Source organism: Chelonia mydas, chromosome 10 (genome assembly GCF_015237465.2).
Source record: "Chelonia mydas isolate rCheMyd1 chromosome 10, rCheMyd1.pri.v2, whole genome shotgun sequence".
NCBI classification, from domain to species: Eukaryota; Metazoa; Chordata; order Testudines; family Cheloniidae; genus Chelonia; species Chelonia mydas.
Genome location: NC_051250.2, coordinates 46407918 through 46434912, shown reverse-complemented (window position 1 = coordinate 46434912; position 26995 = coordinate 46407918). Strand labels below are relative to the sequence as shown.

The window sequence follows — 26995 nt, the reverse complement described above, 5'->3', positions numbered from 1 at the left end:
ACCCGTGTGCACAGCCCCCTCCACACATATACAACCCTCCCGTGTGCAGTCCTCTTCCCCACTATACACACCCCCATGTGTGCAACCCCGTGTGCAAAGCCCCCGTCCCCACTATACACAGCACGTAGCATGTGTGCAATCACCTCGTGTGCAGTCCCCTTCCCCACGATATACACCAGCATGTGTATAACGCCCCTAATACGTGCGCGGCCCTTTCCCCACTCTATGGAGTCTGTGTGCAACCCCCCTTGTGCACAGTCCGCTCCACCAGAGGATATGCAACCCGCCAGTGCGCGCAGCCCCCTTCCGCACCATATCAACCTGCCCCATGTGTGCAAACCCCGACCTGCCCAACCCTTTCCCTTTCCCCACTATTGGTAGCCTATTGTTTGTGCAGCCCACCCACTTCCCCAGGTATGCACAACCTCCCAGGCGCGCCGCCCCCTTCCCATAGCAACCTCCCGTCCTACCACACCCGCCCCTCATGTAACGCCAGGCCCCGCCCCCATGTGTGCATGTGCCCCCACGCGCGCAACCCGCTCTCCCTCAGGTACTCGAGCGCACGCGCACACTCCCGCGCGGCGTCAGACAGACGTTACAACTGGCCCCGCCCGCGAGGGCGAACCTCGCCGCGTCTCTTTCTCCTGGCGGCGCATGCGCCAGGGTTCACCCAGCTTGTGAGGTCACAAACTCTGTTTGTCACGTAAAAGAGACCAGTCGATGCCCTGCCCAGACTGAGTGGGGCGCACGCGCAGTCTCGCTCCCGGAAGTGTCCCGTTCCCAGGGAGCAGGAAGCGAGCGAACAAACGGACGAGCCGGGCGGGCGGCGCAGGGAGGGAGTCGGACGCTGACCCTGCCATGTCGGCCTACGACACCAATCCGTTCGCCGACCCGGTAGACGTGAATCCCTTCCAGGTAGGAGAGCGCGTCCGAGCCCCGCGGCTCCCCGTCCCCTGCCCCACCGCCCGGACGTGGCGCTGAGCGAGGGGCCGCCTGCCAATGGTGGGGCCGCTGTGACCCGCGCCGCCCAATCAGGGGCGAGAGGGCGGGACTGATGGGGGCGTAGGGGAGGCCCGATCCTGTGGGGCTGTGCCAGCCCCGGGGGAGTCCCAGGTCTGCGACGCGTATCGGGGGAGGCGGGACCCAGCAACAAGTCGGGGAGGTTCAACGCTGCTCTGCCCTGCCCTGCCCCCCACCCCAGTACCCAGTGTCTGCCCCATCAGCTCTCCGTTCCTCCCACTCCCCCCTCGGGGTCCCTGGCCCGTGCTCCACCCTCCCCTAGCGCCACAGCCTGCCTGGTGCGTGCCGCTTGTGCGCTCCGCTCTCCGCTCTGTACAGTCTGGGGGGCCTAGTTCACCCACCTAGTAGTGCCATGCACCTTACCAACCATACACCTCAGAGCCCTGACCCAGCAGGCCCTGACCCAGCAGGACACTGCTCCGAGTCGCAGCCCTGCTGGGTTAGGGCATGCTCAGTGCCTTGGGAGAAGTAGGCACTGGCTGGGACAGTGAGGGGCTCCTGGTTTTGCCAGTGGTTCACAGGTGCAGCTCCCATTGGCTTTTCTGGGTGTTGCAACCACATACGCAAGGGTAGGCTTAGGCCTTAGTCTCATACACAAGAATAGATGAGCAAAATGTTTGAGAACCACTGATCTAAATTAATCTGAGACCGCATTATTTGTATTACGGCCCCTGCTGAGAGGAGAGCCTCCATTGTGCTCACTGATATTCCATACACATAAGAGATGTTCTCTGATCCAAAGAGCTTACAATCTAAATAGACCAGACAAAGCGTGGGAGAACAGTAGTAGTACCACTCCTGTTTTATAGAGAGTTAAGCAACTTGCCCAGGGTTATGCAGGAAGTCTGTGGGAATTCTGGGAACTGAACTCAGATCCAGTGTATTAATCACAAGATTGTCCTTCCTCTTTTACCTTCTTGAAACTTATCTTGGGAAATAGTCTTAATTAAGAACAGACACTGTATTTCAAGTGCATCCATGTCCTGTGGCCCCTTTTAGGAAAGATCACTGTTCCTTTGTATTTTAAGGGCTAGTGGTTCCCAATCTTTTTGAGCAGCTATTTCCACTTATTAGGTTAATAGGTTGGCTGTACCAGCCAGTGCCGGCTGTCTCCCATTCAGTTACGCTGGCAGTCACCCACCATATTGTGGAAAATATGGTTTGTAACTGGCCAAGCTCTGTCATAGACACCTTGTGCCACATTCTCCACTTACTGTAACCAGTTCTACATTGGAGCGTACACAGCAGTGTGAGTGAGAGGAGAATCGGGCCCATTGAATGAGTGTGTGCAAGTGAATGGGAGTCGATCATGGGACAGTATTAGGACGTAGTCATCGAGGCTCTTAGTGTACCAGCATTGCCTGGTCTACAAGCATATTCTTGTGGTAAATGTGCATACCATGCTCTTGGTTCAAAGAGCGCACACTTTCTTTCTGCAAAACTTATTCTGATGAGTGAATGAGACATTAAAATCTCTCTGGGTGTACATGACATGGTGTCAGTTACTGTGATACAGTGGTACAGGAGGAAGCTTTAGCAACACTGGATTGCAAGTGTCAGGACAGAGTTGTAGGTGTGTTAAATATTCCTGTCAGATAGTTGTATTGCTGACTGTGGCATAGCAGCTGTTGGTTTGCTTCTCATTCTGTGTTGGCTTGTGCAATGTTATGTCCATATGCTCTAGGGGTCCTTCTCCTCTGGGGTGTACTGCTCAGCGTTCAGAGTTAAGTGCGTATTCTAACAGAGGTTTAGCCTTGGCAGCCTAAGAGAAAGGACTTTTTTCTGAGGTGCTCTGGAATCCTGCACACACTCTAAATGTTGCCTGGATTCTTTCTATGCTGAGTTGATGTCTGTGTGTGCTGCCTTGAAACCTGCATTTATTTACCTAGGGAGTTGGTGGAGGGCTCCAAAAACAGTCTGTTGACCCTGAGTAACATGGCTGTAGATGTGAAGATAAATGTTAACACTTCACATTTCAGAAATTTGTTTCTATAAAAAGTTGTTTACCTTTATTACATGACAGAAAAGTATCAGGGCATAACAGGAAGCTGCATCTTGGTGCACATCCTCTTATTTCATAGACAACTTTTGTGATATTGCAATCTGGTGAGCCAGCAGTAATTAAAATCTTAATAACAAGATTTTGAGTTCAGTATAAACACAAGGGGCGTAGGAAGCAGAAATAATCTTGTGCATACTCAAATGAAAACAGAAGTATTTGCTGGGGTGTGTTTGAGAACTAGAAGTGGCTCATGATTTTTTTAATCACCTTTATTGGGCACATTTAGTGTCTTGGAAATATGGATATTGTCAATTTGCATACTGGGGGCGTGTAAATACTCTGTTGGTTTGTGCATCATCATGCTGCCACAGAATCGTTGACCAAACCGGGCTGTGCTTGCGTTTAGCTCATTGTTCAAACAATAAGATCAGATAGAATCTAGAGGCAGGTGACTCTAGGATGGCAGTCTTCTAATTTTTTTCAATAATCCACGTAAAGCAGGTGACAGAGGAAGTCAGAGGTGTGTAGTTGCGCTGGGTGTATGCCAAAGGAATGCTTTCCATTCCTGCTGAATAACTTCAGTTTCTTATATTCCTTCTCTCCCTGCAGTCAAAGATAGCTTCAATTGTCTGTTTTTCCAATGGGGTTCTTATTCATCCACTGTGAGGCTCCTTTTTTGGGGGCGGGAAGGGGCGGTTCTGTCTTATGTGACTAGTATAATATGAACTTTTCTGGACATGCTGTGTCTAATGTAGTGAGCAAGCTGGGGGGAAAGATTCTGATCACTTGTCCAAGGGCAGCTGAAGCTTCAAATTTGGTTGTCTGGCAAGAAAATGGGCTCATCCTAATTTTAGGTCTGTGGTATCATTAAGTAAATTAAAACAAAATATTGTAGTGTGACTGTAGCAAAGAATTAAGTCACTTTCTTCTAACACTGAACAAAGAGCTTTATTGGAATCAGAAAAATAGCAGCATCACTTAAGCTTGTCTGTAGCTTCTGACTACAACTTTCCCTGGCCCTCATCCAATCTGATTTCCTGTTACAGATTAAAAGAAAGGGTACAGATATCTTCATAGTTGTTCCTGTAGTTGTTTAACAACATTTCTTTGCATTCTGCATGTTCTGTTTTGGACTGTGGGGTCAGGGTTTCTCATCCATGTTCTCTGTTTTCTAAAGCGAGTGATTCTCACTTGGGTTTATGTTCAATTTTGTGTTGCTTTAATATAGATGAAAATGCCACTGCCACCAGCAGTCTGACGGACTCAGAAGAGAGCCTATGTAATCTGTTTCAGTTTCAAGTAGAAACTCTAATGGCTAAATAACTCTATACACATTAGAGAGACAAGGTGGGTGAGGTAATATATTTTATTGCATCAGCTTCTGTTGGTGGAAGAGACAAGCTTTGGAGCTACCCTGGAGTTCTTACACAGAGCGCAGACCTGAAGAAGAGCTCTCTGTAGCTTGGAAGCTTGTCTCTTTCATCAATAGAAGTTGGTCCAATGGAAATTATTACCTCATCCACCTTATCTGTCTAAGATCCTGGGGCAAACACTGCTACCACAACATTGCAAATAGCTATAGACATTGTCCATTTGATTGAAATCTAGATCATGGTTATGCAGAATAGCACTAATCCAGTTTGGCATTTTAACAGTTCACATATTGTATTAATGGGCTAATTCTTTATCATACTTTTAATCCTTTAGACAGTATGTGGATTCAAATAATTGAAACCAGATATATGATGGTGGTGGTTGACTGATAGCAGCTTTGGACACGTAGTCCTGAATTTTCTGCAGCTTTCCCCTGAAGCCCCAGCTGTGTATTTACCCTTTGGGTTTGTCATGCCAAAGGGTACCTTTTGGGCCTCAGGAGTCAGGTTCAGGACTGTCTATTGCTCTGGTTCTCGCACAGCAAACCCTCAAACAACAAGGTATCTTTTCCTTGGTAAGTAGGAGATTTAATTCATAATACTGATAAGGTCAATCATGAAATGCACTGTACACTCATAGATGTGCTTGATTTGATCTCCTGAAAATCTGACTCTCATTCTGTGGTACATTCCACAAAATGACAGCCAAATGACTTTCTTGTTAATTTCCCCAGCAACCCAGTATACATGGCAGATAGCTCCAGAGTAGCGCATGTTTGCCTCAAAGGTGTAGATAAGAGCTTGAATCTCCAGCATCCTTTGGGACATAAATAACATTTTAAATTATAGTCAAAATAAATTCAAATTTCTTAAGAGGGTGGGATAATCTTTTGAAATACAGAATAGCAAGTGCAAAATTGTGACTGATGCCATGGTCAATAACAGCATGGGGAGGATTTTGCCTTTACTTGAGCTTACACACTGTCTACATGAACACCTCTACATTCAAGTCAGCCAGTTGAGATGTGAGCTCTTCTGCCTTCATCTCCGCAACTCCTAAAGCTGTCTTATTACCTTTGTGATTCTATCAGCTGACCCAGATTCCAGGTCTTACCAGAAGAGAGTACAAGTTTCCCATCCTGCACAAACCTGATGTACTCCAATTCTTGCTCAGCCACAGAAGTTTTTGGCTCTATCAGCTAGCACAGTAATAAAACTAGCTTTTTGTATGTGTTTGTGATGCTTCCCTTTAAAAGAAACACATGGTCTTTGCAGCTGAGTCTCTAAAAGCTTTTTAGTCTGTGTTAGTAAAGTTTGGTCCAAGATCAAGGCCATTTGGGGCTTGCAAACTGCAGCGTGAAGTAAAGAACTAAAATCCTTTTTACTGACTGTATATGGGAAGCTAAACAAGGTAGTAAATCTGTGAGTCTCCTCATTGGCAATCTAGCAATATGAGTCTTGTGAACAAAGTAACACTTTTTGCTTCCATGCCTTTCATGTGAGCAGCATGTGGGGAATGAAAAGATCTTACTCTCGCTTCAAAGGACTGACATTATCAAATTCTTCTTGTACTTTCTAGGAACTACCAAGCATTTCATCTTTCGGATGTGAAACCTAGGGATAGCTTACAATGACTTCTAGAAAGCGTTTCCTAAATCAGCAGCTCCCAAACTTTGATTCACATACCACCTTAAAAAGTTGTCAGGTGAACTAACAGAATATCAGACTCAGAACCACAGTTTGGGAACCCCTGGTATAGATATCTCATACTTTTAACAGGTTTTAACAATGCTCCACTGTGCCATGTGCTTTAGGAAGTGAGAGAAAGAGATTTAAGTGTAGCCACCTTGGTTCTGTTAGAAACAGAGCAAAAGTTAGGCTAACTATAACCCTAATAACGCAAGACTTGCAAAGGCAGGGCTGGGAAAAGCGTATGGAAAATTGCTAAGCTGTCTGACCTTGTTTTTAGACAAAATAGAATGTAGTTGTAGCAGAAAATCATTAATAATAATAATAAGATATCAGGAAGGAAAATGTATGAGCAAAGTGCAATTGCTATTCGTCAATGCCTGTAACGAAAACTACAAATATTTGTGATAAACCGCTTGTTGTTCAGAGACTTGTCTAAGGCCAGGGTAACTCCTGCCTTGCAGTCTCCCCCTGCAATTGCTTGAAATAAAAATTGTCTGATTTACTGCATCCAAACAGAGAGGATTTGTTTTCTTCCACAGTAGCTACCATGTTCTAACTAACATGTTTTAAAAGTCTAGTGTAGACAAGGCATACTGCCTTCAAGGTGTGCAAAACTGGTCAAGTTAAAGTGTGAGGGGAGCTAACGCATCCTCCTGTCACACCTAAATTCTAGCCTAGACAAGAATCCATGTCTCTGATAGGAAAAGGACAGTGGTCTTGCGGGGTTTAAGAGGGTTATTGAGTTTTGTGTGATGTGATAAGGAGGAAGTGTCTGGAAAGGAAAGACAAGTCAGAAAACTTTCTTTTTCCTTCTCCAGGTAGAAGCTGACCAGATTCTTGTTAGCTTCACTTTGCTACTTGGGAAAGCCATGAACAGATGCAGAGAGGGTAGGGCTACCTGTCCATGCACTCAGGAAGACAGCACTGTCAGAGTTCACATGTGGAAGGTTTTCTTAAGATTACAAAGGAATAGGAATTGAAACTTTGATTTAAAAAAGGGCTAAATTCTTAAGAAATTGATGGCTTAGGCTCCTTCCTTCCCCCAACCCCTCCATCTACCAGGCCATTTGTGGTTAAAACCAGTGAAGGTGGATTGTCTGCACACTTGGTTAAACTGGTGCTTTTCTTCCACATGTGCTTCACCCTGTGGATGAAGTGGTTGAGTAGAACATGCACCCTTTGTTCAGAGAATCCCCTGCCTGCAGAATTGCTGACATATATAGATTCCCTGGAATGTTTCTGGAACCCTATTCTGCCTGGTGAATTCAATTCAGCATCTAAGAATCTGTACCTGTTTCTGAGATTTCATCCTGGAGTGATTCATAAACTTGTGTAACCAGTTAGGCAGGGAGTGTCTAATCTCTAGATGTGTCTAAAGTTACTCATTAAACGGAGCTTTTTTTGTATACACTTGATCAGAAAGCTGTACTGGAAGGCAAGAGACCTGTCTACAGTATGTTTGAGACAAGTCAATTGGCTTTCCCAGGGTTTACAGCTCTGATGTTATGGAGCTTAATCAACAGGAAACTTGGCTGACCTTTACATATCTGATCTTGCTCTTCCTCCTCCCCTGCCCAGCCTAGCCATTACTTTTTGCCCCATTAACAACAAAAATAAAATGGCTTGTGCTGATAGATACATTGGTTGCTGAAGAGGAGAAAGCACCTTGCTTAAGCAGAACTCCAAAGGTAAAATTACATGGCTGTTCAGTTTGTGAGCAAGGCTTCTACAGAGAAGCAACTGTACCTAATTCTATCTTTGGGAGAAAGGATGCTTGAGGGTCAGCAGCAGTGTCTGGCTGTTAAAGGGAGAACCTTTAGCAAAGCACAGCTTTGCTGTGTATACTTGCTTTCATACAAACTGCATCACACGAGACTTGGGTTAAATAATGTGCAACAGAGGGAAGAAGAAAGTTGTCTTCAGAAGAGAGAGAGAGGTTTTGCATAGCAGTATGATTATGGGAAGGGACCAAAAGGAGACTGGCACTGAGTGGAGGAAGGAGAAACTGACACTCCAGCTGAAATCTGGGTTTAAATTTACAAGTATGATAGTGTGATCAGTTAACCTGAAACCGTAGGCTCACTCTTCATAGCTTTTTTGCCTTGTCAGAATGGCTGCTTTGGGAGATAGTTTGGTAGTCCAGAAGAGGGCTGCACGAAAGCAGTTTGTGGTATCAGATGTCTGTCACCTAGCACATCTTTCTACCTGAAAATTGGTTCAGCTGCTCTCTGCTGCACTTGATGGAGACTCTGTCATCCTGAGGACACTGGAGCATTATGCAAAGACAGACTGCAGCATCATCTCAGCATGGACTACCAGTTTCTTCAGCTTTACAAAAGGCTTCAGGGTAGCTGTTGTCTAATGGGTAAAGTTCAGGGATGAGAGGAAATCTGGGTCCTAGTTGCAACTGTGCTGCAGACTGATCTCTGGTAAATTAATCTCTCGGCCTCAATTTCACTAAGTGTTTACAACGTGGTATTGCTTTCAGAAGCTCTGATCAGTCACTGGTTTTGTTTAGCTTGACAAATATAAGGAACACGTGGAGCAGGTTGTCTAGAGGCTGTCTCTTTTTTTCCCTTTAACTCCTACCTTTGACTTAAGCGCCTTTCCCTGTTCTCTTTCAGGATCCCTCAGTGACACAGCTGACACATGCTAACCAAGGCAGCTTGGATGAATTCAATCCCTTCTCTGAGAACTCCCGGCTGGTATGTGGCTCATGTGATTGCACCAAATATCTACATACCTGTTGTTGTATCAGGAAACTGGGTCCTCTGATAGAGGGGACTATAAGATGAATGAGGCATTCACAGATCTGTCCCTACTGGACAGCGACTGTGTTACATACATGCACAATACACTTCTCATGAGACCCCCAAGAGCAGAGCAGTGGTGAGCTCCCTGCAGGAATTCTCATGGCCAACGCAATCCCAAAGTGGGAAGCAGAACAAGTCTCATGCCAAGGGATATAATTAGGGCCCTACCAAATTCACAGTCCATCTTGGTCAATTTCATGGTCATAGGATTTTTAAAATCGTAAATTTCACCGTTTCAGATATTTAAGTCTGAAACTTCAGGGTTTTGTACCTGTGGGGGTCCTGACCCAAGAGGGGGCCATAGAGGACGTTGCAAGACTATTGTAGGGGTTGCGGTATTGCTACCCTTACTTCTGCACTGCTGCTGGCGGCAGCTCTGCCTTCAGAGCTGGGCTCCTAGCCAGCAGCCTCAGAGCTACCTGTAGCTGGGGGAGGTTCTCGGAGATAGGTCTGACCTGGCCCCGGGAGCGACCCCTATAGGGGAAGAGGAAGTCCCATCCCTCCCCAGCCTGGCTGGGACTAGCATCCGGAGACCGGAGCATGGTAAGAGCCCCCAGCCCTGCCCCTTCCCTACACTAGCCAGATTTCACAGGGCAGATCAGATTTCACAGTCCATGATTCAGAAACATAAAATAAAGATGCTTATGCAGGATGGTGCCTGGTGTTCCTGGGACTCCAGACCTGCCTTCCAATTTGGCACACACCTACTTGAAGGCACTTGGTGTTCAGCGGTTCCCAGAGCTAATTGGAGCAGTGTGTGTAATGCTCATTTGCTATGTCGCTCTTTGTCTAGACAAATGGAGCTCAGACAGTTCCAGCGACGCAGCCTGCTGGCCCTTCGCAACCTGCTGTCCTACAGCCATCTGTGGAACCCACTCCACAGGTAGTATATCCAGCCTCCACCTTTCTGCTGAATGTCTGTAGAGCTCATACCTTGGCTTCCGCTAAGCAAAACTATTGGAATACAAATGAGCCTCTATGTGTCTTACAGGCCATCAACAAGACTTTTCTATAGGGATTGGATTCATTTGGGTGGGGTATGGGAGGCTGCAGCTGACCAGCTCTGCCCTCATTTGTATTTATTACTTCGGCATTGCAATGGGGAATATTTAATAGCCTTGCAAATAATTCTGAGAGGTAGACCATGTAAAGCCCCCATGTCTTTCCCTCTGCTACTGAAACTAACTCTGTTTTTTGTCCCATTCTGCTTGGCCTTCTCGTACAGCGCCACCCATGACTTGTTAACGGTGTTAGCTTAGTTTCAGGGAGTGAATAGCCACACTCAGCTCTGTGAGTGTGGACACAGTGCAGTTGTGTGTTGCAGCTGCTGCTTAGACAGGCCACCAAGTACCAGCCGCCAAGGTTCATCTCAGCGAGCAAGAATTCAGAGAGACAGAGGCTGCTAAGAGAAGATTTCAGTTCTCAGAATAGCAACAAGGTAAAAGAGATCCAGGGGAAGGTAGGCAAAGTACAGAGAAGAGAGGGGGCTTCACTGCCTTTTTCTTGGACCTCCAAAATCTCCTATCCCAGGTTGGGAGGTTGCCTCTCTTTAGACTCCAAGTGCTATCGCCATACTCCGTAAACCCCAGGAGTCCACTGTCTACCCTTCATTGTAAGGACCTCTTAGCTTTGCCTTTATACCTCACCACCAGAGCAGACTTGGGCTCCTGGCTCTTGAAACAAATTGGTGCTAATTTGGAAAGGATCCAAAATGGGTAATGAGGGAGACTCTTGGGGAGAGGGAGTTCTTATCTTGTTTGTTTTGTTTAAATTATCTTAGTGCTGGTGAAAGGTCCCAGATTAGCAGCTCTGAAGCCCTCTAGTTATCCATGGGAGGGGGGGGGGGGTAGCAGCAGTGCAAGTTTCCCCACCAATGTGCCTTTTTAAGGTTCATTCAGCCTTTGACCTCTCTGCTGAGTCAACTGGGGAAGGGGGTGGTGGTGTAGGTGCTTGTCTCCCTTCAGTCCCTCGTTGAGCAACACATTTCAGAGACCACAGAATGGATTTCATGGGAAAGTGATTTGGTCATAGCTGGCCTGGGCTGAGTTTAAACGCAAAACCTAGGGCTGAAAGCCTCTAGGAGACCCAGGAAGAAAGCATAACAGCTAAACTAGAGCAGCAAAAGGATATTGGTTCAGAAGCACAAGCTTCGGGGCATGCTGAGATTTTCAGTAGTTAATGTGAGGACAGCAAAAAGTAATGGCCTTAAACAAAGAGGAAAAGTGGATGAAGTAGCTCAAAAGACTCTCTCAAGAATGAGGTTTACTGGACAGTGGAATAACTTGCCAGAGAAGCTGTGGAGTCATGGATCCACAGGATCTGTTCTGTGCCGAGCCTTTAAACCGGCTGTTGGAGGAGTCCCTTTAGCATGGCAGAACCCCAAAGGATCCCACTCCTTCCTTGAGGCTTGGTCATGCAGCCTCACTATCTCCTAGACTGAGCGTATGGGCTCCAGCCCTCCTGTTTCACACCATGAGCTCTGCCCAGTGAGTCCAACTGAAGTAGACTGTGTAGAGACTTGTCCTGTCTTCAGGGACTAATGAACCCAAGCCAGTATTTGCGGTGACAGCCAAGCAGCATTTTCAGAACAGAGTAGGATATTTTAGTCGGCCGGAACACGGCACTGGAAGTCCCTACTTTAGCATAGGGAAATGAAGGTTAAAGCATAAACCATTCTGGCCAAACCAGCATGATTCACAGCCAAGCTGTAGTGAGCTCCATTGCAGGCTCTCTATCTCTCCCTGACCTCCATAGTCAGTCCCAGGAGAGCAGCCAGAACCAGAACCCACGCTGTATTCCTTGCTGGTCACCCCCCCAGTCTTTGTTCTTCAGGCAGGGCCATGCATGAGTCATGGAGCTTGAATTGTCTCTCTGGACCCCTTGTTAATCTGAATCGGTTTCAAACAGTTCCTTGCCTACTCCATTCATTCCTCCCAGACAGCGAGGTGCCACATATACCAGTGTCTCCTATGCAGTTCCAGAAGCATTGTTAACCCTTTTGCCCCCACTGGGTAGCAATGCAAAGTATAGAGGGAAACTGAGGCACACACCGGCTTCATAAAAATATTCCAGAAAATTCCCACTTTGTCAGAGTCACCCTCACGGAAGAGATGGGCAACGAGAAGGGAGCTGCTGGTGGATTCTGTAGAAATCTATTACTAACATCCTACCACGATGCAGGCAGAAAGTTGAAGGAGGTCTCAGACCCAACCATGAATGTTCTGCTTCTGAGATGTCCTCAGCCTTCTGAATGTTGCTGGAACGCTCATTAGTGTGTGTGCATCCCCCCACTTCCCTTAGGAAGGGACCCTCTCCCCACTGAATGGCTCTTTGGTTCTGATTGCTTTTTGGTGACTCTCCATGCAGGCTGTAGTCTCAGCAGCCCAGGATGGACTCCTTCACCAACAGGAGGAGCTGGAGAGGAAAGCAGCAGAGTTGGAGAGGAAGGAGCGAGAGTTGCAGAATAATGCAGCAAACTTTAACTGTGAGTAGTGTTTCTTTCCCTGTCTAAGAACCCATACTGTGCATCACACCTGTCTAAGCCCGAGTGTACAAGAGTTCCCCTGGCCTGTGCATTCTGAAGGGTGTCGGACCCCATTATATTGTGCTGGGGCTGAGTTTGCATGAGAAATGTCTAAGTGCCACAGCAATGGAAACTTACACACACCGTTTTAATGCAATTCTGAGGCATCACACAAGGGGGAGAGTGATTAAAAACTAAAGGCTGGGATTCAGGAGACCGGCTGTATGTAACCTTGATCCAATTGGACTTTGTGCTTCATTTTTCCTATAATGGGGGGTGAGGGGGTGTGTGTGTCAGTCAGTCAGGATGGGGGGACTGCTACCTAGCTCAGTCCCATACTCAATCTGTTAGACCATGTGACACCTCTTACCCATTTGTCTCATACACATGCTGATGTTCTCAGGCACTCACCTGTAAGTGGCTGTTTTATTATAGGTGGAGTTCGTGGTACCATCCGCAGTTACGGTTGCCTGCATTATAAGATCCTGTTTTCAGTTGCTTATAACTTTACCAAACTTTTACTGTTCAGGCTAAAATTGGCCGTGCTGCGTGTGTGCCTAAGGCTAACTTTTTTTGGAAAGTTTTAGCTAAAATGATTCAGTGATTTCTGAGAATGAGGTTCAGGAAAAAATCCTTGTTTTACCCATGTTAAAATATTCTTTCAACCGTCTTGTTATGGAGCTCTGTTGCTCCATGCTTTGGCAGCGTAGTTGCCCTGGTGTCAGTCCCCATAAAATTCACTAAAATTTGGCCAATTTTGAGCCTCTGAAAAGGCTGTTGGCACATGTTCAGTAGACCCTTGTTAGTTTGGCAGCAAAATTCTCAGAAGAGTCTGTCTGTACTGAGCATACTGTAGCCCAGAGAGAAAAAGGGCACAGGAGGAAGGCAGCCAGAGGGCACAGGGAAAGAAGAGTCTATAACCACTAGACTTCACATCCAGGAGCCCTGAGTTTCTGTTCCTCTGCTGTCAACAAAACTGCAGAACTCACTGGCAAAGCGTCCGTCTCATTCCCTTCTAGTAGCTGGTCCACACAGAGGATAACAGCCTGCTACTACTTCCAGTTACACTGTTAGCTCAAGTGTTAGTGGTCCGTTCTGCAGATCTAAAGGTTTGAAGCCTGCTGATGACTCAAGCTGGTGGTCAGTATGGTTCCGCATAATGGGATTTTTGTCAGTGTTTTTAAAAATTAGGAGATTGTAGCCTTAATCTTTTAACAATTTTTTAAATGCCAAGTCAAGCATTCAGGTTAGGAAATGCCAGAATTAAGGTTGCCCTTGTCACTGTAATTCAGCCCCCTTGTGAATACGCACTGATAGTCTTTAATTACATGATCACGTACTATTTCTTCCACAGAACCTTTGCCCCTTTCACTGTATAGGATGGATGGTGCCCTGGGAATGCAGCAGGATTGTGTGTAATGAAGGAGACAGTTGTCTGGGACACTTGCCTTATTTGCTGTAGAAGTTGGAACGTGTGTAATCAATGAGAGAGGCAGGGTGGGTGAGGTAATATCTTTTATTGCGCTAACTTCTGTTGAAAGACAAGCTTTTGAGCTACAGAGCTGTCTCTCTTACCAACAGAAGTTGGTCAAGTAAAAGATATTATCTCACCCCTCCCACCCTTCTCTCTCATATCCTGTGACCAACTGACTACAACTACACTGTGTACATGTAGTGAATGAGGCAGAGAATTGCAGAAGAAGAGAGAGAGTCTTATTGATAAGGAAATACAATCCATTTCTCCACAGTGGTATTCTATCCCTGCCTCTGCCACAGATTTCCTGTGTGATGCTTGTCAAGTCACTTAAAACAAGCTTTTCACCGTTGCCCGCTAATTGTGTGTTCCTCAACTTTCTGGATGCACAACATAAGACACTTGGAGCCAGATTTACAGAAGTGCTGAGCACTCACAACTGCAACTGAAATCAGCTAGAATTGTGGTTTGGAGACACTGTAGAGCTGGGTGACATTTTTGTGGTGCAGTAAATTCCTTGAAAAATGCATTTTTGGGGGCACCGAAACTATTTGCAAATTGGGTGAATAGTGTTAGCCAAAAAAAAAAACCCAGAAGAAGAAACCTGGAACTATCAACATGGTTCATTTTGAAATGTTGTTTTGAATTGACATTTTTAAATCAAAACAGTTTTTTTCCCCATGTCAAGAAAAAACAAAAAATTGAGTTTTGCTTAGAAACTAAATTTTTTTTTTTTTTTAATTTGGTTCGGCCACAGAACCAAAATATCAATTATTTCCTTGGCTCTAATATAAAGTGCTATCTAATGCTAAGTAGGGTTGTCGATTAATTGCAGTTAACTCACGCGATTAACTCAAAGTAATTGCGTTTAAAAAAATTTATCACAATTAATCACACTGTTAAACAATAGAATACTAACTGAAATTTATTAAATATTTTTGGATGTTTTTCTACATTTTCAAATATATTGATTTTTCTTACAACACAGAATACAAAGTGTATAGTGCTCACTTTATAATTTTCATTACAAATTTGCACTGTAAAAATGATAAATATTATTTTTCAATTCACCTCATACAAGTACTGTAGTGTAATCTCTTTATTGTGAAAGTGTAACTTTCAGATGTAGATTTTTTTTGTTACATAACTGCACTCAAGAATAAAACAATGTAAAACTTTAGAGCCTACAAGTCCACGCAGCCCTACTACTTCTTCAGCCAGTTACAAGACAAACAAGTTTGTTTACCTTTATGGGAGATAATGCTACCTGCTTCTTATTTACAATGTCACCTGAAAGTGAGAACAGGCGTTTGCATGGCACTTTTTTAGCCAGCGTTGCAAGGTATTTACGTGCCAAATATGCTAAATATTCGTATGCCCCTTCATGCTTCGGCCACCATTCCAGAGGACATGCTTCCATGCTGATGATGATCGTTAAAAAAAATAATGCGTTAATTAAATTTATGACTGAACTCCTTGGGGGAGAATTGTATGTCTCCTGCTCTGTTTTACCTGCATTCTGCCATATATTTCATGTTACATCAGTCTCAGATGTTGCACAGCACTTGTTCATTTTAAGAACACTGTCACTGCAGGTTTGACAAAATGCAAAGAAGGTACCAATGTGAGATTTCTAAGGATAGCTACAGCACTCAACTCAAGGTTTAAGAATCTGAAGTGCTTTCCAAAATCTGAGCGTGGTGAGGTGTGGAGCGTGCTTTCAGATGTCTTAAAAGACCAACGCTCCAATGTGGAAACTACAGAACCTGAACCACCAAACAAGAAAATCAACCTTCTGCTGGTGGCATCTGACTCAGATGATGGAAAATGAACATGTCGGTCCACACTGCTTTGGATCATTACCGAGCAGACCCTGTCATCAGCATGGACGCATATATTCTGGAAAGATGGTTGAAGCATGAAGGGACACGTGAATGTTTGGCGCATCTGGCACATAAATATCTTGCGATGCCGGCTACAACAGTGCCATGCGAACACCTCTTCTCACTTTCAGGTGACATTGTAAACAAGATGTGGGCAGCATTATCTCTTGCAGATTGTAACCAAACTTCTTTGTCTGAGCGATTGGCTGAAGTAGGGCTGAGTGGACTTGTAGGTTCTAAAGTTTTACATTGTTTTATTTTTGAATGCAGTTATTTTTTGTACATAATTCTACATTTGTAAGTTCAACTTTCATGATAGAGATTGCACTACAGTACTTGTATTAGGTGAATTGAAACATACTATTTTGTTTTTTACAGTGCAAATATTTGTAATTAAAAATAAAGTGAGCACTGTATCCTTTGTATTCTGTGTTGTAATTGATATCAATGTATTTGAAAATGTAGAAAACATCCAAAAATATTTAAATTATATTCTGTTATTGTTTAACAGCACGATTAATCTTTTTAATCGCGTGACAGCCCTAATGCTAAGTACTCTGGGAAGTCAGGCCCTAGGTGTCTCACATTAGGCACCTTAAATTATTGGACACTTTTGACAACTTTGGCCTTAATCTCTCTGCCGCATTTTCCTAACTGTAAAATGGAAATAATGCCACCACCTTTTCTCACAGGGATGTTGTGCAGATAAATTAATGTGACAGCCACACATTGAATGAGGACAATACAAAGTAATACTGAATACCCATTCACTGAATGAGGCAGGGGAACAAATAGTATGATCATGTAATTAAAGACTATTGTAACACACACACACACACACACACACACACAAAAGAAGACCAAATTAAGGTTGCACAAGTAACCTTAATTTTGACGTTTCCTAACTCGGATGTTTGACTTTGCAGCCTTAATGTTCTTTTATTGGAATTTTTGTAATGTAATTTGATATAGTCTCATCTGAGTACCTTTCAGTAGCACACTAAGCAAAGTGGGTGACACTTGTCATGCGTGGCTGAGGACGAGAATTGTGTGTGTAGTGTATCGTAGTGTTTAGATTCTGGTAGGGTTTTTTGTGTGTGTACTCACTGCTATGTGTGTTAAAGAAGGCAGTTCCAAGAAGTGCGCTCCGCACTTGGAGCGGAAGATGATGAGGTTTGTGATGGTCCTTTGTCCCTGCGGGGGTTTGTTCCACAGTCCCGGCCTAACCCCCATGATATCAGAGGCCTCTAAAACAACACCTGACCTATTTCACTGGTGTCAGGTTCCTAGCAGTGTTTATCCATCCATGAGTGAAGCCCCTGATGCAGGTTCACTTCTAAGGCTCAGACTATTCAAATCAAATTTCTTGCCATGGTCTGGTTGCTACATCATCTTCCAAGAGTCCAGTCTTAATATATACTGACTACTAGTCTGCTTGCTTGTGAATTATCGTGCTTTAGGGAGTCTGTCGAACCAGGGTACTCTCTTGAGGGATCTCTCCTTGTTTCCTTTTATAGCGAGACAGAACAATTGGCCACCCTTTCCCAAGAGGTGTCCAATCAAGCCATGTTTCTATCAGGACTTCTCTGCAGACATCCCAGCCGATCACCAGCGTACATGCAAGATGCTGTATTACTTGTGGATGCGTGAGTAACCACCTATAACTGGCACAATTGGGGAAATAGTGTTGAGCTAGAAGGACAATTTTGAATGGTTCTTTCTCAGGAGGCTTTCTATCAAATGCTGACTTTTCCATAGCAGCTATTGATGCTGAAGTCATCTGTAGGTGACCTTAGTAGCTGTAAAATCCTGGTCCTCTGCTTTTTAAAGACAGATCTAAAAAAGACTCTAGTGAAATGCCTAGTTATTGGGCTCGATGCAGGTATTTCTAGATGAAATTCTGTGGCCTGTGTTATGTAGGACTACGTAATCATAATGGTCCCTTCTGGACTATGAAATCTATGAATCTGAAAGGATGGTGGATGTGTTTAACTGTAATGCATCAGGGAACCCAAGCTCTGCTCCCCTCTTGGTGTTTAACAGCCTGTCTATTTTCCACCTAAAGTAGTAATCGTGTGGGATGTTATAATCACAGCCCCAGCAGGCAGTTAAGAAGAATTTAAGCCTTTAGGCTGGAGAGATAAGGAGCAGTATCAGATGGGACCCTTACAGTAAGATCCACCTTTCCATGCAGACAGCTCTTGATAGGGAAGGGAAATGCTGAAACTATGGCTCACGTGCTATCTAGTTTCTATAGACAATGTTGTGCATTGTGGTCCATGAGAGGGCAGTGATGCTTTGGTACTTTGTGGGTTTTCCGAGAGATTACTCATCTGTTTCCTTTCTTCTCCCATCCTGAACAGTTCATTCAGTTACCCTGCTTCTAAACCTGCTTGCCTGCCTGGCATGGTTCACCATCCACTCCTACAGAGGAGTAGACTTTGGTCTCTCAATCCTGTGGTTTATTTTGTTCACCCCTTGTGCTTTCCTCTGTTGGTATCGACCCATCTACAAGGCTTTCAGGCAAGTACAATTTTTCAGTTTAACAGGGATATGGCCATTACTGGGAGGAAGTGCTGTTTAATCTGATCGTAATGTGTATGCCTGGGGGATTTTCCAAGTCTTCAGTACATTAGATAGACCAAAACCTCCCTTACAGACTGAATGTTGGGGGTGTGTGCTGCGGGTGTGGAAGAGAGATTGATCTTCTTGTGCTCACTGTGATGAGCTTAAACTGGATAATCTTAATGGTCCCTTCCCACCTTAAAATCTACAATCTATTGAGATGGATGTAGTGAAAGATCATCTGACTGCGGCTAAATGTGCCACATTAGACAGTAGAAACCTAAACTAACTCGGAAATGCCTGTCAATGAGACATTAACACATATCCAGTGTCCAAACCCCAGCTAATTATTTGGTCCTAGTTACTATTCATGGTCAGAAAATTCTTGACAGTAGTAGCCCAGTAAAGCAGACGGGTTGTATGACAAGTATTGAGGAAGTGGGTTTTACATCATACATACCATATGGAATGAGTGAGTGCATATTGCAGCCCCTGTGTTTAATTCTCTTGCTGCATGGCTTCCTCTTGGTGCCACAATCCCTACCCCTCATGCAATCGTTAGCTGGAGGGAGGGTTCATTGCAGTTGTTGCCCATTTATTTACTAAATGCTTTTTTGTGATTTATATCGTGCGTCTGTCCTGGGATTCCTGGATTTCACTCGCCCCGTCTCTCACCTTGCAGGTCTGACAGCTCCTTCAGCTTCTTTGTGTTCTTCTTGATCTTTTTCTGCCAAATTGCAATCTACATCATCCAGGCAGTCGGCATTCCTGGCTGGGGAGACAGGTAAGCATGACTTACAGTGTGTGCAATGCAGCCCTGAACTGGCACCTTCTCAACAGGACTGCAATTGTCTGAAGAGTTTCTGTTCTTTGCTTTTTGTTCTTAAAGCTGTCTGTTCTCTTCCATTTCTCTCTTGGTGCATGGCTTCTGCAGAGTTCAGCTGGGTGCCTTTCTCTGCCACGCTTCCTATTTTAGTCAAGTCAAAGGCATGTATCTCCTCTGCTGATATTGCCTGACAGTTCCCAATCACTCCTTACTGTGCTGTCTCCTGCTCTTTATTTCTAAATGTCTTTCTATGCCTATTTGGTGCCACGGCTTCAATGGAAATCTTGTCTGGCTACTCTAAAAACCCACGTAGCCTGCTTTGGTGGAGGTGATGTTCTATAGATCAGTACGTGCTAATAATCTAAAGACTGGGTATCAGAATCCATCTGTCAGCAGTTCTGATCCCCTGTAAAACAAGAGCAGAGCTTTCTTAGTGTGCTGGCTGCAAATTAAACTGAGACAGAAGTGGGGTGGTTTTTTCCAGCTCCACCCCCCCACTGTTCACATTATGCATGTGAAGAATAGTGAAAAGGTCAGAGCTGGGAGCTTAGTTGTGGGGGCACCTTCAGGTAACAACTGCAGTGAAATCACAGCCTATTTTTGCCCACAGCCTGGAGAATGGCTCCTGGGCAAAGTCTTCCCTCCCTCTCCTGGTTCTTTGACCCTATCACTGCCTTTTGAGTCACAGTCGGAACTCCATTTTTAGTCTGACTTGGGCAAGCACTCTGGTTCCCAAGAACCCACTGATCTGTAGAGAGAGCCTCTCCCAAACAGACAGTATTTTCATCAGTGGCTAAATAATGTGATTTGTGGTTAATGCTACTTCAACACAGTGGAAAATACACAGCTAATGAAACACGTCAAATATTTCCTTCTCGCTAATTGCTTCTCAGTCTCCTTTGGCAAAAGATGATCCAGTTTATTTAGCAATTGAAATTAAATGCCCTTTTCTAACGGTGAGAGGAGGACCTTTGTCCAAATAGATAATTCTGGATTCTAGCTAGGTGTCTTAGTAGTCCTAGTCCTTTGCACTTTATCAGGGATATGGCCATAAGGAACTCCAGGGATTAATCTCAGGAACTGGCATCTACTAAGGAGCTTTTTATCCAGCTCTTACACTGTGCTCCTTCATTCTATTTTCTTTGTTTCTTCCACTCCTCACAAATATTTCCCCAGCCTTGCAAGACTCTCATGAAAATACTGGCCAGGCTAGAAATCTGCTTGCTTGTTCTTTCTCATGATGATAAACTAGTGAGTAGAATTTTACAAGAATACTTTATCCATAAAGGTGTTTATGAAGGTCCCAAGTGCTTTGATTCATGCATGGCAGCAGAGCCTGACTAGTGTGGGGGCTCTAAGCGTATGCGGAGGATATCTGAGGCAGGCAGGGTTAGCATAATACTCTGTGCAGGCGTCAGACAGGCTGCTTCTGAAAATGAGTGGGTCAGAATTGCTACAAACAAGTGCCCCAGCTGCATTCTGGGCCTCAAGTCCCACAATGTTAACTCTTTGGAGTTGGATTTTGTACCTTTCTGTGACCGTGGCCCAGTGATTCTCCTCCTTTCCCAAGTCCATTGTGCTTTTGGCCATTCCTCTCCAGCTAGTAACCATTTGTGTGTGTGCGTTCCACATTGGGTTTACTTTTAGGGTATGTCTACACAGCAGTGTAAACCCAGGCTCAAGCTGAACCTTCCCCCCCCCCGGCATCCGCACACCAATTGTGCTAATTTAGGGCTTGGACCTAGAGTCCCAGGACCCTGCAGGGCTGGAGGGTCCAAGCCCATGTTAAGCTGGGACCTAGGGTCCAAGCCCTATTGCTTTCCTGTGCGCGCACAGCCCCATCTTGACTTGGGTCCCAGAAGTCCTCCAGACATATCCCAGAGTTCCTGGTGGCAGAGGAGTAGCAGTGCAGGCAGCCAGCACAGCGGCCGGAAGCACCATTACTGCCTGGCTGATTGTGCTCCCTGATCCTGCTATGGCTCCTCGCTGGTGCATGGAGGTTGCCAGGAGCAGGGAGCAAAGCTGACCAGTGGGTGGCAGCTCCCAGTTGCCAGGATGTTGGGAGTCATCCCCCCAGCCATGCTGAGTCAGGAGCCTGCCGCTTCCCTCTGTGCCGGTAGCTGCTTGGTCCCACTGCACCCTCTGTCCGTGGCTCCCAGGTCCTCCCTGCTGCTGTGTGCGCAGGGGCGCCTGCACTTTGAGGGCAGTGAGTGGGAGCCAGCCCCCAAACTTCCCCCCAGGGAGCCCTTATCCCTGCCTCCTGGGGCACAGCGGGGGCAGGGATAAGGGATCCCCAGGGCTGCTGGAGTACATTGCACCCCAAGCCCTAGGGATGCACTTCACTGCTCTGCAGCCAGCAGCAGCCAGGCAGGGGGGAGGGGCATGTTTTTCCTCTGACATAAACTGTAGGTTTCAAACTTCAAAACAAATAAAAAACCAACCAACCAAAGACACCTTCATTGAACAGCCCATTTTAAAAGTTAAGAATTGCAAAGTTTCAGTTTAATAGTTTGTCAGCCCTGGAGCCTGATGTCCTAATTCTCCTCAGAACAGGGACACCTGGGGATTTTCCCACTACTGTGACAGCCTAGAGCTGGAGAGCCCACTTCTCGGATTCGATGGCCGTTCAGTATGAAGCCTTCTCACACTGCAGCCATTCTGTTGAGAGGCGCTAATTATGTAGCTGATGAACTTGTGCTCCTTATGGGCAGCTGAGTCCCATCAATAGCAACACCACAATTAGGAAACAGTAGAGTTTTCCCACAGTGCACCACCTTCCTAGGGCTAGAATGTCGACATGGGGGCGGGGGCTAGGCACTGTGGGATAGGGTTACTTTGACTCTTGTCCGTGCACTGCAGTGTGAATGCCAGAGCCCTAGGTTTGAGCACAGATGTGAAAATCCTTAACCTAGGGTGAAAATGCAGTGTAGACACTGAAGCCCAGGGTTCCCTGACACGGGTCAGCTGACTCGAGTCCCACTAACCCTAGGCTTACATTGCTGTGTAGACATACCCATACTGCACTGTGAGAAGGGAACTGTACAAGGGAATGGGAAGGCACCTCAGTGGTCCTTTTCAAAGCTAGTCTAGCATCTAGAATGGGTAACTTCCTGCAAGAGATGGAATTCAGTAAGGAATTTTTCCTGTGGTCTGATATTCCTGCAGCAGCTCCACTTGGCTGCATGTCCTCTGTGGTCCCTCAGTCCTCTTGTCATCAAATAACCCGAGTAACCTAGTGCTCTCCGAGAGTCTTGTATGTTCTCTTGTCCCTGTGTATACCTAGTACTCCTCATGTGATGAGCCCTCTTTCTTACAGTGGTTGGATTGCAGCTCTGGGCGAGACAAGCACAAACTTGGCTGTGTCCATAATCATGATGGTGGTGGCTACATTCTTCACGCTGTGTGCTGTCCTCTCACTCTTCCTCCTAAAGAAGGTAAGTTACTGAAAGACAAGAGCAGCTCCAACTTAGATCCTGCATCCTAGGGGCAGTTCACCACCAGTAGCAAAGGATTTCCAGGTATAGAATCATAGTCTCTTCTAGAGTTTTTTGTGATTAGTAACCAGCTTAGTTTCGAAGGAAGGATGAAAGTAGCAAGTTTGTCAAGAGCTTTTGGAAGGCATGTTTTCCTGTTCCTCCTCCTGGATTTGTAAAAGTCCCTCACAAGAAGCTGTGATGGAAACGTAAGTAATCATGTGGATGAGAAACTAGCTAAGAGACTGACAACAAAGTAGGAGGAATATGTTGTCTGTTTTCTATATGGCAAAAGATTACCACAAGGCCAGCATTTAATATCTAGAAAAGCAGGGAAAGCAGTGAGGTGGCAAGATTGGCAGATGCCATTTAGGTTAATTGAGACTAGAACAGATTGTCAGGAAGTTTAAAGGGACCCAGACACAGTAGGAGACTGGGCAGTATGAGGGCAGATGAAATTCAGCATTGACAAATGCAGGGAAATGAAACTGGCAGGCATCGCATGAACTGGTCTTAGACATTACAATTAATCTAGAACCCAGCAACCACTTGAGAAATCTTGGGCTTCATTGGGGATGGGTCACTGAAGGCCTGTGCTCAGTGTGTAATGGCAGTCAAAAAAGCAAACTATGCCCTGATGCATAAAGCATAGGAAAGAAAAGAACATTGGCAGGATCCTGCCACCCTGTGAATGAGGTAGATGGTACAGCCTGGCCTGCAGTGCTGTGCTTGGCTCTGTACAGCAGGGGTGGGTGGTGGAAAAGATTACAGCTATGCACAAGAGACTTCCATACCAAGAGTCAGTGAAAAGATAGCGACTGGTTAGTCTAAAGAGAGGATGTGGTAGAGGTAGACAAAATAACAAATGGGCTAGAGAACAGAAATCTCATCTCTCTCTGATCACACTTTTATCCAGTGCATAATTGACCTGTTCACTGTCCCAAGATCTCAGGCCAAGAGCTAAGCAGAATTTCAGAAAAGATCAAACACTTACATGGATCACGAGAACAGCCACAGTTACATTAGATAGGATAAAATATATAAGGGCTGTGAGTCTTCCTGGTTCAGGGAATGCACCACTTGTTAGCTTCTTCCTAGCCCATCAGTTATGGGCACATTATTCCATAATTATCCATCAAGAAGCTTCTTGGACCTTCCCCTGAAGCATCTGGTCCTGGCCAGTTTTGGAGATGGGACACTGGGTTATATGGGACACTGGGCTGACCTGGGAAAGTAATTCTTACATTCCTCTGCCAAATACTTCAAAACCATCACCACCACATGGTGCCCATTTAAACTATGCCATGGTCTGCCCCCTGCAGCCATGAACCAGTTCCCTCCCTCTACAGCCTGCTGTCTGGGAAACACATTTACCTCCTGTTGTCCCAGTTTTGCTCCAGACACGCCCCACCTGCCTTCCTCCTGCAGTATCTGGATGAATGTTTGCCAGATATCAAAGGCAACTGATTTGATCACTGGGGAATCTTGGAGGTGGAGGGCAGGGGGGCGAGTGAATTCCGTAGTCGCTGCCTCCTTGAGTCCTAAATGACTCCTGGGATGATGTCTGCCTCTGTGCCATCAAGTACCATCATACCCAGGTCTCTTGTGTGACCCACAATGTTTAGGGGTCAGGCTTACACGCCCTCCTTTAGTTGCATGGAGGTCCCTGGTTATTCATCCTCCGCTGAGTTGAGTGCTCTAATTTGTAATGAGTGATGATCTCCTCCTCCTGAATCTTCCACAGCTGGTACTGGACGTGATTTGGCTGCCAGCCTCTCTTTTTGCTCGTGGCATCCCTTCATGCCTGCAAGGCTAGCTAGTGATGGAACTAGGGGGAGAGGGATTTGCTAGCTTCCTGTGTGCTGTCCTGAGGTTCTGTCAGCGGCCGGAAGACCCGTAGAGAGGTGGTGCTGGGGCAAAAGGGAGAGTCCTTTGGCTGACAGATTCTCTCTCCTTTCGCAGGTGCACTCTCTGTATCGCCGGACAGGAGCCAGTTTCCAAAGGGCCCAGGAAGAGTTCTCCCAAGGCATCCTCACCAACAGGAACTTCCAGAACGCAGCTGCCGGGGCTGCCTCTTCAGCTGCGCAGGGCGCTTTCCGGGGAAACTAGCCCTTCCCACGGGCACCTCCACCGTGCCCCCTTCCCCTTCCTTTTCCATCACAACCTGATCTTAAGATGCACTTTCCACGGGCACCATGCTAACTCCACGATGCCGGCTGCTGAGATGAGAAGAGGTCTCTGTAGCATCAGCTCGTCTGCATTTCTGGCGACTAGTTCTTCTTTCCTTGCTTTGGGGTGGGGGGATAGGGAAATATTCTCTTAAATATAGCTCTCCTTATCCAGGACAGGTTCGACATTTCTTTTACTACCTCTCCTGCTTGCCCGTGCTCCAGTGATAGAGAGAGGAATCTCATCACTTTTTAGCAACTCTTCCATTGGGCTTTGCTCTGAAGGATTTATTATGTAACTTACGTGAGGTGGGTGTTAATAAGGGAGAAAGCTGCCCTTTGTTTGAAACCTCTTACTGCCTGGCTCCCATGGGGTCCGGTTAACGTGTGGCATAAAGAGTGCTGTTGGGGAACTGCTCTTTGCTATCCCATCATGGTGCAAATCTCCCTCCCGCTTCTGTTTTTTCTCACCTTGGGGGAGGGTTCTACCCAAGTTTGTATTATGGAATCTTATTCCTGTAGCCCCCAGGAGATGTGTGGAGGGTTAATTAATGGAGTGCAGCCTTCACCATAGCCTTAAATCTTGTGGGGGTGGGGATAATCTCTGTACCTCACCAGCTACTGTAGCAGCATTTGAGAGACCAGCAGCTTCATGGGGGACTCTGCGGGGTTGGGTATGTGTCCCATGGGATTTAGGACGTGGTGCGGTGAATTGAGCCAGCAAACCTGTTTTGAGAGGAAGTGATCTAGACTTTATACAGCTTGCTCAGCCCCTTGTGAGTGTGGTGCCGGGTTCAGAACACTACGTATGCCTGCAGCTGGCCCTTCCTCTTCCCTGCCCAGCTTGTTCTCCACATTTGAGAGGATCGTCCCATGGCGCTTTGTGATTCCAGGGGAAATTCGTACGTTTCTCAAGAGAGAGAAGTCTTGGTTGCAGCATATTCCTTTTTGAAAGCAGTGTCTGTGCAAAACCCTCTCGGGGCTGTTGCTGGAAGCACTTGCTATCTTTTCTGGACTGCATGCCTCTGTGTTTGACCTTGAGCAACTGGTTAGTTCCTGAGGTGCACTCCTGAGAGCTCTTGAGATGGGGGGGTGGAATCTGCTCTTTCTTTAGATTTGTGACTTTTGCAGTGAAAAAAATACCTGCCCTTCACCAGCTGCTTTCTGTCTCCCCACCCCTTGATGGGTGTTGAATCTTTAGTATCCTGGTCTTACAAGCCCCTTTTCTAACAGGGAAAAGTGTGGGGAAGATTCACTTCTCCACCAGCAGGCTGAAAAGGGATTAGGAGAGGGGAAAGCAGGAGCGCTCCTATGCACTGAAGAAATCCAGGAACGCTGGGAAAGAGTGGGTAAAAGCCCTGAAAATAATGGTGTGATCATTTGCAAATTGCTTATAATTGATGATGACAGCATCGGTGTGGCTGTGCGATGCGGAAACTCTTCCCCAGACTCAGCCTTGATGCCTCTCTCTTCAGAGGCTACGGAAACTCTTCAGGGCTTGCTGAGTGCATCTGGAAGCTTCTGGTCTGAAGTGTGTTCAAAGTAATTATTCAGCCGGTCTAGAAAGAAGAAAAAGGTCAGTCTCCAGGACCCTGAGCTGTTTGCTCCTTGCTGTTGCTATCATTGGCATCCGTGCCACCCAGTCTGAGAATTTTGCCCTTTCTGCAGAGGGATTGAGTGGAGTTGGGGCTGGGGGAGTCTACTGTGGAATTGGGACCCTTGGGGGTTTGCTTACATCCATATTTGATCTGGTTAACTAATCAAAACATAGTTAATTAATCCCTATCAGATTAGGGCCCAGGCCATTTGGTTTGTGGGCTCTGAGGAAAATGAAGGGCAGGGGAAAAATTGGGAGGAGCAAAGTGCTTGATACCTTCATGTGAACAAAGGAGTGGTTAGTTTCCATGGTGTGTGTTATATGGAAATAGTGACTGGGTCATCATTAACCACCCCCCTTCCAGGGTAATGGTAAACCAGGTCTCTTTGAGCTGATCCAGTGCACCTGGTGAGGTTTCCTCTAGTCTCTCACTCGTTTGAATGTACATGATGATGAAAAAATTAGACTTTAAAATCCCCCCTTTCTGATGTATTTCCCTCTCTAATCTTTTCATGTAAAAATGTATATGTCAAGTCACACTTTTGTGCTTAAATAAAAAACAAAATAAACCTAACCCCCCAACCTT

General features: G+C 45.8%; 1 protein-coding gene across 2 annotated transcripts; it reads left to right on the top strand.

The window, feature by feature from the left end:
* The first annotated feature begins 412 nt into the window (after nt 1-412).
* On the top strand, nt 413-26995 carry SCAMP2 (secretory carrier membrane protein 2). 2 transcript variants are annotated; one of them, XM_043524215.1, is made up of 10 exons: nt 663-915; nt 8712-8792; nt 9694-9783; nt 10225-10359; nt 12267-12384; nt 17298-17426; nt 18144-18303; nt 19028-19129; nt 22488-22605; nt 24607-26995. In XM_043524215.1, the coding sequence occupies exons 1-10, from the start codon at nt 859-861 to the stop codon at nt 24751-24753; spliced, it is 1137 nt and encodes a 378-aa protein (XP_043380150.1). In that variant the 5' UTR covers nt 663-858; the 3' UTR covers nt 24754-26995. The 2 variants fall into 2 exon arrangements, with proteins under 2 accessions (XP_037766740.1, XP_043380150.1); XM_037910812.2 differs by lacking the exon at nt 10225-10359 and having other exon boundaries at nt 413-915.